The 16,621-nt window shown below is 49.7% G+C and overlaps 1 protein-coding gene across 1 annotated transcript; it reads right to left on the bottom strand.

Moving 5' to 3' along the window:
- Positions 1-680: 680 nt before the first annotated feature.
- LOC133348335 (uncharacterized) lies at positions 681-16,621 on the bottom strand. Its single transcript, XM_061561077.1, has 12 exons — positions 16,293-16,621; positions 13,863-13,974; positions 12,803-12,896; positions 11,394-11,448; positions 7,800-7,940; positions 6,415-6,575; positions 5,807-5,905; positions 4,006-4,151; positions 3,593-3,764; positions 3,324-3,436; positions 2,925-3,009; positions 681-2,366 (listed from the first exon to the last, which is right to left on the bottom strand). Exons 1-12 carry the CDS (start codon positions 16,405-16,407, stop codon positions 2,310-2,312), a joined length of 1,350 nt encoding a protein of 449 aa, XP_061417061.1. The 5' UTR covers positions 16,408-16,621; the 3' UTR covers positions 681-2,309.

Below are 16,621 nucleotides of genomic sequence, written 5' to 3'. Positions count from 1 at the left end.
CTATCCCAGGCCAAAACCAAGTGGGGGCTTGCCACTTCTGATGACGGCCCAGTCAACTCCGCCAAAAAACACTTTAGAAAGACATTTTTCGATTTCAAGCTTTCGTGACTGCAAGGATTCATATTTTTGGTTCTTTCGGTAAAGTCACGTCGAAGGGACATAAAATAAAAAATTTACGTAATAAAATAAACAAATAAAATATTTCCCTTCTACGTGACTTTACCGAAAGAACCAATAATACTTTAGAAACACCTCCACTTTGCCGACATCACGAATCGAGCCTCTCGATGGCTGAACATTTTAAACTGGGGGAAAAAAATCGCACCTTTTGCAAATACAGGGACGGCCTTTCCGAAACTGTAGCAGGACTGGTAAAACCAAGACGTTTGGCATCTTTACATTGCCCCCCCAACCTCCGTTGGTCGCACGAAACTTTTTTTATCCACTTCATAAGGTCTGCTCCGGGGCAAAAAAGCAGACTTTGTGAACAATCCGATTATCATTTGCAATCTCCTTAAAACGGCGAATACGTGGATTTCTTAACTTTCCGTGCGGGAAATATCACTGCACTCGCTTACACATCCACCAGAATAGAATAACAGCATAAACATGCCCACCAACCTCAACAGCCCTCTCCGACATTACCCTGCTCAGTACAATACAGCACGCGACAGACATGATTGCGTGTTTTTTGTTTTATTACAGATCAATAGGTCATCCGGGGCCGTTGCAGAGAGGATATGAACTTTATGGCAGTACCCCGGGCTCTCGCACAATGTCCGTGATGCGGTCATTTTTAGTTTGTTGGTCGGCGATGCGGCAATCGACTCATCTCGACGAGCTGTACACGATGCACTATTCAAAGTTGCATTTTTCGATCACGGATTTTTTATGCCATTTGGTGTTTCGACATCGTGGAGTAGCACCGGTTTTCGAACGTAGTGGAGTTAGGTACACCCCGGGAAAAAAGTGTCCCAGAAATAAAATATTTAATTGCCTCGGTAATTTTGTATTATTTGGTATCCCGGGTAACGCCATAATGATCATATGAATAACGCGCAGATCTGTTTCTCAATTCGTGGCTGCTATCAAACACCACGCGCTTAACAGCAACTGGTCAGTATTAAACAGCGGACGTGTATTAAGTTACTAGGTTGTAAAAAAAATAATAACTATCAATCTGCGACGTCAAAAAACCCACCGTAGAAAATTGGCTCAACCTGGTATCGATCGAAAGAGCTGCACTTAGACTTACTGCATTCCCAGGGAATGTCTGGAGTCAACATCCAAGATCACGATATGTCACTCATTTGAAGAAAAAACACTTTTTTAAAAGTTAGTCAACCATTATTAGTGAGAAAAATACATTTTGGCCACGGTTCCGTAACGTCATATACCGTCACAAGTGTAAACAGTTACGACAGTTATGAGTGTTAAAACTAAACATTTAGGGCAAGGCATGTGTCATGGACGGCATGTTCCTGCCTGGCGTAGTTGATCCACCCATACAGGTCTCCATCGGAATCACGAAAACAGACCTCCATCAGCAAATGGGCAGTCCGCCTACACACAAACCAATACCTAAGAAATGTGCGTATTTTTCTAATCAAATGCGATGTAGAAAAGTGTGCGGCAGTGAAAATCCAGAACTGCAGACCCTAGACCCACCCATGTGCATCTCGTACATATGCACACAAATGCCATCTGTTTATTGAGCACCAACTAACCACATCAAAATCTTCCTCGCGATTCGAATAAAAGAATAGTGTTTGCGCGAAAAAGACATTATTGCAGCATTCCAGGTCCGATAATTCCTCGCTTAATGCGTGTTCACACAACGCTTTATCGCTATAACGCGGTTCTTCCATCAGGGAACACTTTCCTCGCAACGCGGAACACGTGACCCTGTTATAAAGGTGGTTTCTGAGCGGCCGACGACGGCTTTCTTGAGCTGCGCGGTACGATACAGCATACGGAATGATTCCTTGACCCACCATCTTGCCGTGTGCATACGTCGCATCTCGCCAAAACTTTAACGTTACATTATCTTCACTTGCATTACGGATGGCCATGAAAATCTACACGTCCAATTGTTACACAGCATTGTCACGGCTAGGGAAGACGAGATAAAGGGGGTGGGAATTTTTCTAGCTGCCCAATGATACCCTGCTGGAGGGGTCTTGGGAAGGGGGGGGGCATGCAACGAGCTTGATCCGAACACACAATGTACACCGGCAGAGGTCACGGCGAGGTAGTGCGAGAGGCTGCGGCGGTCCCTTTCGGGTCGCGATGTCACACGCCTTCCTCCCTCAGTCCATGTCGTGGTCTGCGACGCTCTGCCGGAGGTAATCTTCGTACAGCTTCCTCTGTCGAGTGGGGGAGACGCATTGGCTCCATGTCGTCACTCGGAACAAACAGCTCAACGATGACTGCACATTTGCATGAATTTACATACAACGCACAGCCTCCCGCGTTTTAATGGATCAGACGCAGTCGAGGTGATTTGGTCGCAAGTCCCACAACAGCAATAACTTGTAATACTTTAACAACAGGCAAGAGGTGTGACCATTATATTTAAATAAAATACACTTTGTATCAATAACGCTCAAAACAAACGCTTTCACAATTAACTGTGAACCGACGGACCTGCGAGGCTATCCAACCAACGCAACTTGAGAACCTTAACATCCAATTAAAACAGCAAATATTTTTATGTCCTCACCAAAGCCTCAAACTAGGAAACATTTTGAAATGGGGAAGAAATCCAAACGTCAAAATAACAGGGGGACGGGCTCTCACTGTACGAGGTAACAGCACATATCTACACTTTCTGAAGGACAAATTTTCGTTCTTTCAAATCTTCCTCTTTTTCTATTTCTGTTCTTTTACTTCACGGTACTTTCAGGACACGCTCAATGCTTTACCTTCTTCTGCTTGACGACGGTCTGCACGTACGTGCGTTTCTCTTCCAACTGCCGTCGCTCGCGACTGCTGAGGGTGACTTGTGACCTGCACGACAACACGCGAGAGCACACGAGAGGAGACGCGTACAGGCGCATTGCACGACAAACTCGACAGCCGGTCGCCCAGAGGTTACCGTGCCGTCACATGCACTGCCACTCGAGAAACCGACCGAATACGTAAGCAGCAATCTTGAACAGGCGTGGAGATTTTTGTTTTTAGAAGTGCACGGGTTACACCGCAAATGGATATCACAGGCTCAAATGTTCCCGCTAATGGAAGGAGAGACTGAACGAACAGATGGATGGGCATAGGGCAACAGCTGAGAAGGAGCATTGGCGAGAACCCTGCGATCACCATACCTGCAGATATACTTGGCGATGAACAACAGAATGAGCGAGAACACGACGACACCCAGAATGAAGAACGTGTGGTTCTCCTCGTGGATCCAATCCCAAATCACCGCCAATGGCGCCTGCATCCGCAACAACCACACACGTGCCGACAAAAGATTACATTTCATGGTCACATGTGTAACTTATTTGGCTTCTTAATTACCGAAGCCTTGCGCCAACATGTTATGTGCAACGCGACGCTTAAAAAAGTGCCGTCAGCCGTCCGTAACACGCACCAGCCCCACGCGCACGGTATCCAGGGTCTCCCGGCCCAGCACCGATGCCAACACTTCCTGCCCAACGCTGGCCAACAGGAAATTGGCGAAGAGCATCGTGGGTAGGGCGAGGGACAGTATTCCGAGAAGCAGACCCTTGCAGCGTGCGGTGCGGTTGTGCCTGCTCGCCTCCCTGCGAAGGAAGGACAGAGCAGTTTGTACCCAATGCGGTGGGGTAGTAGTGAGGGGTGTCCAATTGCTGTGGCAGCTTGCAAGAAAGACGTATTGTGGCAGACCGTAAGAGCAATGGCAGTGTGCGATTGCTGCGGCATAATGTGACTGATGTGGCAGTTTTGTAAATCGTTCCAGTGGTTTGCGATGGATTGCTGCGGCTGCAGTGTCAGGTTAGAGTTGATGAACACCCCCGGTCGGACCGATCATTGTGCAGCTTGCGGTCGATGGTGCTCGCAATGAGCTCGCAGTCTTTCTCCAGCGTGTTGAGCGTGTTCTGAATCGTCTGGTTGATGGTCTTCTCGATGGACTTGCACACCTCCTCGATCTGGTTTACACAGCGGCTCGGCTGCACACAAAACATAAGAGCCTTAGCAGACAGCTCGGGCAAGTGCTGTTAGCGAGCACCTATGGAAGGCCAGCACGGCACGAGGGGGATGGGTGGCCAGCACCACGCCCCGGCTGCCTTAGTCTCCCCCCAGTGCTGATTTCCCCACCGCACCAGGTACTCATTTTAAGGCTGCGTTGACATCGGGAGGCCCAGGACCGATTAAAATATTTGCCACTGTTAATGGTCCTAAGCGGGAATCGAACCCGGGTTGCCGGGTTGGTAGCGCTTTGCACTAACCACTGCACTACTGCTCCCCATAGACGGCTGTAAACAGAAACACACACATGCGCGCACACCCAAGGAATGAGCGTGGGGTGGGGCAGGGGGTCCTGATCCTTTGACAGGGCCACACTTTTATCCTACTCAGTAGGCTTATTACCATGTCAGAGCAATCAGGGGGCATGGCTGAGAGCCTGGGCTTGAATGTGAATTACAACCACCTGCGATTAAATGTCACGGCAGAAAGAGGGCAGTGCAGCAGCATCCATTATATAACCCCCATATCTTCACCAACCCTCACTAACCAACACGGTGAACTACAAATCAAGGAACCACCACGACGGATGCGATTGCTCGGAGGAACTCATCCAGCAGTGGATTGAGCAAGAGCAGAAAAAAAATTACATCCTGACAATAGTGCATTTCACGATGGCTAAGCCACCAGTTTCGCGTGGATTAAAAGAAAAACCTAAATTTTACAGCGACCACCGAGGAGACGGGAAAGTCCTCTGCATGAAGCTCGCTGGGATTCGGGTGGAACATTCCACACGTCTCGCACCACGTTTGGGCGGCTGGCCCAAGCCTGCCTGCATGCCCGAAACCCGAGTCACCTTCTGGACATTTCCAACAGCTTTCAAAACAGGGTGTAAAAGTTTACACAACTATCGCATTTACGTTCGAGGGTTTAAAGTTACATGATCATAACTACGAGGATTTAGATTCGCAGGGGGAGGGGGTGGTTAAAAAAAATGTCACCGATAGGATTAGCATCCACGTGAGCAACTCCAAGGGCAATGCAAAGCAATGGGTATTATACTTAACTCGTGTGTGTGTGTGTGCGTGCGCTGGGCTACCTGATTAGGAATTTAAAGCATGGTGAGCGGAAAGAAAAAGATATTTAAAGTCACGGCTAAGTGCAATTATATATATAAAAAAATCTCTTGACATTGCGCAATTGATATGTGTGGAATGTTGGAGAGGTAGTGACCTCATTTGGAGGGTTACACAGTTACAGATCACCAAACTGTAACTTTCAAGTATTTTTATGTCTTATTAACAGAACATTAACACCCATGTATTGCAGCCCAGGGGGGACAGCCTGGGAGGCGCACGTCTTTAAAAAAATGGAAGCATCACCATTTACGGTTGTCATTGCTTCCACAAAGCACTTCCAGTGTATACACAATGACAAATTTACTTGCGATCACCAACGAGTGAAAAACCACGTTAACGCTTTCGTCAAAAGCGCATTCGTCCCCCGCCCGCTTGCTTGCTTGACGATGTTAAGCGACCGCTGCAGCGGTGCAGCGAGAGGTTTTATTTCTTTTGGCCGCGAGCCAGGGTTGTGCGATGGCAAAACCGTGGCGCCGCGCATGGCGTGAACGAGACGGCACCTTGTTGGGGTTAGGGATGTAGATTGTGGGCATGTCGAAGCCGCACTTGTTAAGGCCGGGCCGCTTGCATAACTCCTGGACGATCTGCATCATGACCCTCTGGAGGACGGGAGAAAGAAAAATAATAATTGAAAAAAATCACTGCACAACGCCGTGCACAAACAAGAGCACAACAGCAACAGCTAAATGGATGTCAATGCTGCGGCAATGTAGGACAAACTAAAGGGAATGATTCATATGGCTGGCAGAGGAAGTTTCTGCAAATGTTTGGTGGAAAAATGGAAAATAAAACATGTTTTTATCAAAAATTGGCAGAGAAGTGGTTCAAGCCAAACGTATGAATCACCCTAATTACAGAATAAAATAAATTACCACTTCTGTCACGAGTCCCTGCCTTGTATCACGGAAAATGTTTTTTTAATTATGCGGTGTTTATGACATTAATAATTACAAGGTTAATTTTATTTGTGCTCGTATACCACTCCACCATGGTTCTCAGCAGTGCCAGCCTGGGTGCGTCTCTCGACACGGCTTTTAAAACGCCCCAACCCTAACCCCATCCCGAACACGGACCAGGCCTCTCTCTCCCACTCTCTCCTTTCCCTGACCTGGCGGTCGCTCTCCGAGCCGGCCTCGTCCGCCTTGCTCAGGTAGAAGCGGATCTTGTCGCCGTGGTTCTCGTTGAGTCGCTCTACGATGTTGAGCGTGCGTTTGCACAGCGCCTGCCCCATGGGGTCGAAGAACACAAACAGCAGGTCCGACAGCTCACCTGCCGGTCGGACACACGCACACACGTTAACCAACAATGGCCAGCACCTCGCCCACCAAGCGATGGTGACGTCGCCAATAGTGCCTTGCGTCAGGCATCGTCTTGCGATGGACTCTGAAGTCGCTTGACGCGTCAAAGGCCTCGCCGGGTTAACCGACTGAGATGACCGTCAGATTCACCGCCTGTGCTCCTCCCTGTGCCAATGCACGCACGCATGGACACACCCTCAGCATGGCCTTTCAATCCTGTTAGCAAGCACCTTTTAAAGACAACAGGGGTACACACAAGAGAGTGGTGTGGCCAGCACCATGCCTGGCCACGTTGGTCTCACCAGTGCCGATGTTTACACATCACAGCAGCGGGCGTTAACGTTTTACTTCGTTTGTCATTAAAAATGCAAGAAAGGATTACAGTGAAACAATTACCGAAGGTCATACATGCAACTGGCCAAAGGTAATCACTTATGTCTTGGTTGACCTACAAAATGCCCAGCGGCAGCTAATGACACTGCACCATGGCCAGGAATTGAATGACAGGTTGCCAAGTTTGCAAAGGACTGGGGGACAGTGCGCGAGACACTGTACCCTACTGCTCACACCTCACACACACGCCAGGGGGATGTTAATGAGACGTCAAACATCACATTTCTAAATAGTCGCCGGGAATTAAAACATATACAAATGCGCGCGCGCACACACAGACCACAATAATAATCTGAACTTGTACAGCCTCTGTGCAAGACGATGTGCAAGGCAACTACATTGAAACATGAATAAGAACGGTAAGCACGCAAAGGAAATGAAACAAAATGAAAATGTTAAAACAAAAACACAAGTGGAGCAGATTGAAGTGGAAAAAACACACCAAGCATAATCTGTCTAACCCCACACTCATGATTAATGTACTGTAATGTACATGCATATCCAAATCCACTCAAGCCTCCCATAAATCAAGTGACGTGTGGCCGCCCCCACCGAATCCCTCTCCTCTCCTACCTGCCCCCTGTGAAAACTCTGCTCCGTGCAGCCACGTCGAGGTACTGATGTAGCCTCATCTCTCCTGGTCCTTTTGCTCCCATTTTTCCATTCCGCTTATTTTCCAATCTTTCTCTTCGTCCCTTCCCATTCCCATCTCTTTTGCCACGCATCATATCCTTTGACTCTACTCTCCTTCCTGTGGTGTGCCACAGGTAAAACTATTTTATCACGAGCAAAATGACATTACCTAGCCCCAGCAGGGCCTTGTCGACATCAAAGGGGTACTTCATGTCACCGTCCACTAAGCCAGGCGTGTCTATGAAGGTCACCAGGCTGAACTTCTTCTGCTTGGATGTGGAAATCTCCGTGCACAGGTACTCCGACACACCTGAGTGTGCGGAGTGGAGCGGCGGGGAGGGGGGGGGGGGGTAGAGAGGGCAGGGAGGGCGTGCACATAAAATGACGCCACGCCGCAGCAGAATGGCGGTGCAGAAAAAAAACACCCCCAGCGTGATGGCAACAAGCTGGTCTCCACCCAATCCGACGAATATCAAAAAAATCCCCATACCGTTGTGCCATTCTAATTTTGGCAAAATTCCAGTGCTGAGAATGGAACACATTGGTTAAACGGACATTGCTCTCTGTGGCGAGGTCGGTGGGCCATTCACGACTGTACGCACACCAGAGGTCACTTGGAAGGTTTCACAGGGGTAGTTGTGTAATCCACTTCTCGTGGGCCACTCAATAAACTAGTTACTAGAGTTCCAAATCGATTCTTCATCTCATGATACGACACTGACGATATTGGCGGCAGAAAAAAAAACCATCAAAAATTACACAAAGGCAACAATGTGTTCTACCCAACAAGGCAAGCACATTTTTCTCGGGTGAATCATGCTGACGTCACGAATCTTACAGAGGCAGGAGAATGGGGACACGCCCTTCGGTTTTCGGCATTTACAACCACCCAGGTCCAGCAGCCAAAATCCTGGCAAAAATTTTAAACGCCTTCACAGGTGTAGGGAGCATGGCACCAAAGCAAATATCGAGGCCGCAATTAAATAGTATACGTACGCACAAACAAAGCCACCATGGTGTACAAACATCGCACGCGTATCATGGAAACAACGTGCAAACAGACCGACCGTCATTGACGGAGAGAGCGAAGCATTTGCACCCGACCAACAACGGAACATGACGCAGCCCGGAAAAAATAACATCGTGTGTGACTGTAAGCGAGTGATGGCGGTGGTAAGCCGCTGTCGTGGTGATGGTGGAGACAGCGGAGCCGAGTCCATCCCGCGTCGGGTTGAGCGTGGCCGCCCACTATAGCTCTTCAACTGGCAGCTTTACTCGCCTCGGCCGGAACTAAAGCTGGCCAGCGAAGGGCTGCAGTGGGGCGGCCAGGGAGACGAGCGACGGCCGGCTTCATTGTCCCGGATTTGAAATCCCCCGTCTGGTCCGCCGAGGGGAGTTTCCGTGAGTTTCTGCGTATGCGGCGAGCGACTCGCACTCACTCCGGCGGAGATGTCAGCAATTGCGAAATAAAGGGGCGGCTGGTGAAGGCGCGAGGGGAGGCAGTAGCTGAGAAGGGAGAGCGCTGCGCGAGCTGTTACCGTGCCACGGTAGGAGCATCCCAGTACAGGATCCTCCTCGAAAGAGAGTTTTAAGAGGCAGTGAGGCTTCACTGCATAAAGGACGTGATTATTATTCTTACAAGTACAGTATTCAATACAAATGTAGGGTGGGGAGTTGAGATAACATTTGTCTACTCGTGTCCTCGTATATACATATATACACGCACACACTATGACATTGCATAACCCTCCCTCCATTACATTTCCAACGATAGATTTTTTTTTGTCCGACGGTGAAAGCACAGTATGGGTTAACATTTTTTTTTTTTACACGGAGGCGAAAGGTTTGGTTTGGAAAGACTGTTGCGGCACCGCTTACACAATTACACGAAACACCCCGACGTCGAGACGTCTCTATTCATGCACAGAAGCGCAAATTACGCAAGCGACGGTTTTACACGTTTACTCATCATCACCAGCACAATGGGCGCCCCCCCGCCGCCGAATGAGCACGCACCTTGAAATGCACCCCGGCGCCAGGGGGGTCACACGGCGCCCGGAGATATGTAGCATTTCTGCTCTGGCCAGGGTTTCTCGCCCCACATATGCTTCCAATCCTACCCCGTTACGCGTAATGCAGTGCAAGTTCACGAAAACAAATACCAAAAGTTACCGCCGATCCGCTGTAACCCCCCCCCCTCCAACTCCCCACCCACAGATTCGGAATCCTGCCCGTTGGCAGTTAACGAGGTGGCGCTGCCACGTTGCCTTCACGAACAACGCCGCCGATTACGGGCCAATAAACGGAGTAAAGCAGCTCCAAAGACAACGCAATACGAAAGGGCAAAAACAGGAATAGAGCGGACATGTATACATAGATACGTAAAGAGGAAAAAAAATTAGCTGCACGCACATCACTTCAAAATGAGTTAATTCAACTCGATAAAAAAATACTACTTACCAATCCAGAACCGGCAACGCGAGACCATCCATTTTTTTTTTCTTTTCTATCACTTTAAAACATTAAAAAAAAAATCTATTTTGTGTCGCTGGTGTCCCCCACAGCACCCGAAGCCAGACAGTTAATGCGTAGTGAGTTTAAAAAAAAGCCTCGGGGGGGGAGAAAAGGGGCGGGAGGATGGGGAGGGCTGCTGACATCAACGTCCCGTCAGCTGATGGCTGCGTTGCCACGGAGACAGTGACATCATCTGACGCACAACTAGTGCGTGCGTGGCCCCACTCTGGTTTCAAATGCGGGTGGCTGCGTGTGCGCCGGGCGTGTGTGCGTATGTACGCGAGCGTGCGCACTCGCGAAGGGCGTACTGCTCGGCGCATGCGCCTGTCCACCCGCTCGCCAGTCGACGAGTTGGATGAGTCACCACACTGCCGTGCACCACCGCCACCACAACCGCCCCCCCCACCACTCCACCCCCAACCCCCCCCCCTCATGGCCAGTGCCAAATCCAGGGGAAGACGGCTCGCCATGTACGGGAATTTTTCCACCAGACAATCCCGAGATGAAAAATGTGTCGCAGAAACGGGCCCTCTCCAAAGCTGGACACACCGCATTGCACAAATACCGCTGGCCCTCATCACGATCGGCAAATGCCAGCTCACCCCCTCCAACAAAAATAAACTCGAACCAAACCGATATCTAAACACATACCTTCACAACATCCCTTCACCTTTACACCAGTAGCAGCCATCTCGTCTCTAAATGACCGCCAGTCACAACGGATATGCTTGCCACAATGCAGACATGCAAACTTCGAGGCTTTCTTTTTGCGGTGTAGATTTTTTTTGTACGCCTTGCTCCAAAATGTCACGATATTATTCGTTGTTAAATATTCTCGATACACGATTATATTAACCCGACCCTGAATGTTAGCACGACTTTTTTTTTTGAAAGCCACATGTGGCTCAATTTGTGCGGTTATAGAGCACTCCCTGCTGGACAACCTTGATACTGTTAGTAAAGATCCAAATGCCACTCACTATAATTTAACATATTTGGAGTGAACTTAATAATCAAAATGTTAAATATCCGTGGCATAAGAGTAACAGAACATGTACTATGTGGTATCAAAGCGCAGCAGTATATATATAGACACACGCATATATTATTCATGCAGCAGTACAGAATACAGTGCCAAACGCCACGTTTTCATTATGGTAATGTAATTCTCAGACCCGTCCAGCTTCCGTAACTGCCGTAATTCACTCTCCCCGCCAGCCAACGCCCTTCCTGCACAGACGACGCCTACCTTCAAAGTTCTGCAGGGCCTTGAAGTGCGGGTAGAGATGGAGTGTGGCATTTCCCTGAAAGAGAAGCAATTTTCAAGTGGATTACCCCTCTTGCAGGGTTCGCAGCCTCCAAAATCTACGCTCGACCGCCACCGCCGCTTGCGACGCGTAACCATCGTCAAGGTCGCCGCGGCCCCACTCGCCAACCGGCTTTCGCTCCGCGCCCACACGCTCGGCTCCGGTAGAATTTGCTGGTGCATCCGAAGTGCAGCCGAGTGGCAATACCGTGGCTGTGACCTTAATCGCGGGCATGAAGTAGAGTCCGCACGCTAAAATTAGGCCGGCTATCCGATCACGCCGCACCTAAATAGCTCCCCGTCACGGCTATATGTAGCCGGCGTCTGACCCCCCCCCCCCCCCCCCCCGTGTCGTGAATAAGGCTGAGCCACCACGTCTGACGTGGTCGGGCAGCCGAGTGAGCACTCCATGGGCACCCTGGGCTAACTTTGTTTAGCCAGTTACAATGAGAGCGCTAAATTTGGGGGATGTTGTTACCAAGCGTTATCCCGTCCAATGCACTTGCCGACCACGGGGGCACTGCCACAAACGAGGGATTCATCTTCAGTGGAGATGATCCCAGATAACAAACTTGTTATGAATGAAATTTTAAAAATTGCGTCGTTGCCTTCATTAAACTTAAGCACCAGCAAGCCTCTGCGCAGTGAAGTTCATCATCTTCCGCGTGTTTTATTTAGTATGCGTTGCTGTGCCTCCGATATAAATCGCCCAGAATGCACTCGATCTCATTAGACTTCGGAAGCCAAGTAGGGTTGGGCATGGAAAAGTGCTTAGCTCGGTGATCATCCATGCACACAACAGGTTGCTGTAGGATACAGGGCTAAGTGGTGGGCAGCAATATTATCCATTGTGGCTCTGTTCTTTTATGGTCCCGCATCCCATGCTCCCCCCGTTGCTTTTCACCAACCGACACAGACCAGCACTTGTCAAGGGTTGTAATATATGTATGACATACACACCTCCACGTGTGACATGAAGCTGTTTATGTCATACATACATAATTCTACATGTGCATATATATTACGAAATCTCTGCTCTTTTTAAAGGACTTCCATGGCAAAAAACAGAGGCGTTTGGTCTCAATGGGATCACACTTAGTTGTAAAAATAAAAATCACTCGTACATTCCCCCATCCCTCATTACATCGCATCACAAAACGTTTCATAATTATTGCAGTAGCACTTGCTTGCAACTGGATTTCCACATCCGACGCCATTTCAGGTCACCCCATTTCCGACGACGCATCCCATGGAGACATTTCTAAACGTCCCGTAAAAAAAACCTACGCCGCACCCTCAAGGGAAAGAGGCAAGTCGAGCAGGCAACAATACACGCATTAATCACGGCTCACGGTGAGGGACTCCCGCTTGCGTCCGCTCGTGACGAACGTGAATCCCTGGGTTTCTATGGCGACTCCGGTCCTCTGAAGGTGTTCCTCCACGTACCTGCGACAGCACAGGCAGGGCGACATGAGTGTTTGTGAGCGTGCGAGCATTTTTACATCAGCCGATCTTCAGGCACTACCGCCCCCACAACAGTATAGATGGGAAAAAACGTCCATCTTCTTGCTGTTTACCTCTTCCTGGGCTACCACAGCAGATCTGTTCTCAATTGCGATTGAATCGAATTTCTGCCAACTATGCTTCCGTAAGTTGTAATTTTAATTTACCACTGGTTTTCGGGAGGGCAGGCTGCAGCGAGGAGCGCGTTAAAACTGGGTAACGGCGGCTAAGGAGGGCTGCCGTGCAGGGGTTTGTAACCCTCGGCAAGCGTGTGGTCTGCTATGAACGTCCACATAGTGATTGCGCGGCTTGCTCTACCGATAACTCAAAAAAAAATTCTGCTGAAATGTTTTCCGCGACAAAAGACACCGACGGGAAAATAAAAAAACACCCAAGGCTCAATTTTAGATCTGCAATTGACGAGAAAAACGTACGAATTATTCACGTTTCATTTAAAAGCACGCATACTTCCCCCGCAGGCCCAAAGTTCTTAACCTTGTTCAACTCAAGAAACGTATTAATAACACTTTACCTATTACACCTTCCAATAGTGTTGTTTTCTCATGGCTGCCTCGTGTTTTTTGGGCCATTGTTCCTGCACTCAGCAACCCTAATAATATTTTTAAAACGTAAACGTACAGTCTGTACCAAAGAGACACAATTTCCAAAGTTTATACCGAGCTGGGCGTACAGCAAATATTTCTAAAATTACAAACATGCAAAAAAATTGCGCTAACCGTGATCCATGCCAATTTGGGATCGCCGCGCAACTCCAGTCATGATGCACGGTCGAGGCGGGCGCCTGGCGGCCAAGGCCCTGCAAACTGCGGCACCGCCACTCATCACTCACACGCCCAGCCTGCCCACGCACTCTCTCTCCCCTGCACCAGCTTCCGTCGTCACTCTCACCAGTTGATAAAGGAGCTCTTGCCAGCGGAGTGATTTCCCATCAGCATCACCGTGATCTTCTTCCGGGGCGGCAGCAGACTGAGGCCAAGGTCGCCCGCAACCTTAATGAGCCCTGCACGCGCAAACGCACAGACACCCGTGCATGTACACGGACACAACAGCGCACGTTCAACATCAAACTTAAGTTATACAAGCAAATGGTCAAAGTACAGAATTTACATCCTTTTTTGGTTGCGTAAATGCGCAATGCCATCATCGGTATGCCATCGCTATTTTATCGCCTTCTTTTTTTTGGGTCCAAGTTGCCAGGCAATAACCTGCAATAGCACGGCGCCCAGTGGTTATGATTTATGCGACCTTGGAGGTCACATGACAAACTCGCTGCCGCTGATTGATGCGCTCTCCAATATTTATTTTCTCCCCAAGCAATACTGTTTTGTGTTGTCGTTGGTTATTTTTTAATGGTAACAATAAAAGCCATCATCTTTCTCCCACCCCCCGACTCCCCATGTTTCTTTGTGTGTATACCACCTGCAGGCTGCAGATGATGACATTCGCCAGCTATTTTGTTTAGCAACATTAAACGGCGTAACTTTCCGACGGGAAAATAACAAACTCCTCGCCTAGGCGATTAAATGGCGTGGCATTTTCTTTGCTCAAAAGGTGCTTTAGAGCCAAGCCTCAGACTCATTAATTTGTCCAAGTCACACTGGGTGGCATCTATAACCCACAGGGAAAAATATGGCTGTGTGACCGATTGCATAAACCACTTTAGGTGGAATTTTCCACTCAATCTGTCATTTGGAGTGGTCGTCATCATCGCCCCAGATCAATCTACTGCGAGATGAAGGACTCCCCATCATCGCTATCATCCATGACCAATCTACTGCTGGATTAAGGCCACCCCATTACCATCATCGGCGATGGTCATATACTGCCGGATGAAAGCGGCACAAGGGTAAACATACTTCAGGTTCTATGAAAAACAAGATCCCATGATACTAAGAGATGCCATGAAAATCATCCCATGATTAGTTTCATCCCATGAAAAAATAATGCCCCATGATACTTCAGGTTCCCAATGCATCTGGAAATATCACAAACCCCACGGACATGGTTATTTAGGCGTGTTCACACCCTCCTCCCCACATGGCATCTGTGCTGTCAACGAGGAAGGCACGAGATAGCCAAGAGCATGATTAAACACGCCACGTGAAATAGCTCCCTCAAAGGAAATACCCCCCCACCCCACCAAAGGTTGTGCATCCTGGGCTGTCAGACACGAGTCAAAAAAAACTTTACTCTTGAGAAAATATTTGAAAATCATTGTCTCTGGCATGCAGCCATAGCGCGCTCGTGACGTCATTGCGCTTAAGGCGAAGTGCCATGTCAGGGAACCGGGGCAGTGACGTCGGTCAGTGTCTGTCATGTCACGAACCTCTAAAGTGATTTTAAAGTATTTTTTTTTATTAACGTACTTTCAAAATAACCTTAAACAGCCGTAAACACACACACACGGTGCCCATAGTTATCTACAAGATAAAATCAACGTGGTTTTTTTGGAGTTGCGCCTTTAAACCAGCGGTGAGTGGTGAGGTTCTCTCACGAGAGACCGGCAGCCAATGGGCGCGCAGCGATGAGCCTATCCCCAACTCTAACCTCCCACCACGTCTCTCAGCCATGACCCCCGAACCGAGAACGTGGCAGGCTTTATGGGGCGGCGTGCCACCCACCGGGGGGGGGGGGGGGGGGCCTTGGAGCGCCACGTCACCGCGTCACTGCACCACCACCACCACCACGGACCTCCTCCTACTCCTCCAAGCTCCCGAGGGGAAGGGATGGGGCGGGCTGGACAGGGAATTCCAGGGGGCAAGGCGGGTCCCAAGTCGAGCAGGGTCAGGGATTATAAGGAGGGGAGGGAGGTGGTTCTGGTGGTGGTGGCGGTGGGGCATGCGAATAATAACGGGAAGGCAAAATGTGGATGGCCTAGTTGAGAACGACGTGGGGGGGGGGGGGGGGGGGCGAGAAAACTGGAAATATTAAAGGCCGAGGCAGGGGAATCAACTGGGTAAGGACAAGACGGTGGTAGAAGTGGTAACGATAGTCAAGGCACGGGGAGAGCAGGGCAATCTAAATGATAGGCAACAGGGGGAAGAAGAGCAGAGGGGCAGAACGGAACAGGGACGGCGGTAGACGAGGCCACGTAAGCCAGGGCAAAGAAGAGGGTCAATTCAGGGCAGGACAGGGCATGACGAAGCAAAGTAGATTAAGTGGAAGTGCCATGTCAGGGGGGAGAATCCAAGCGAAGGCATTGGGCCACTGCGGGCAGGTACGGATGGGGAAGGGCAGGGGGGCAGCAGTAGAGAGCGCAAGGCCGCCTCACTGCCCCGCCCCACGGAGTGGAGGAGGAAGGGAGGGGGGGGCACCCACCACTGTCGCCATCCGTGTAGAGGACGTGGCACTGCTTGAGAATCTTCTCGTTCAGCGACGTGGTGGCCTCTTCGGCGGCATTGGCCGAGCTGCGTTGCTTCAGTTTGCCGGACATGACTGCCGTGGCTTCTTCTTGTTGTTTTTATAAAACCGCCCAAAAAAAAGGTCGTCGTCGCGAGTTCTGCTCACACTCCTCTCTCCCTACCAGCGTGAGTCTAAGAGAGAGCGAGAGAGCGAGCGATGTTGGCGTGGTCCCTCCCGTTGTGGTCCCAGTGAGGTTCCCCGGCTCTGTCTGCCACCCCCCCCCGGCTCCGTCTGTGCTCGCGTGA

Source organism: Lethenteron reissneri, chromosome 27 (genome assembly GCF_015708825.2).
Source record: "Lethenteron reissneri isolate LAM-NWPU_2019-01 chromosome 27, ASM1570882v1, whole genome shotgun sequence".
Lineage (NCBI taxonomy): Eukaryota > Metazoa > Chordata > Hyperoartia > Petromyzontiformes > Petromyzontidae > Lethenteron > Lethenteron reissneri.
Note: the sequence above shows the minus strand (reverse complement) of the source record. Positions and strands in the feature narration are given on the sequence as shown.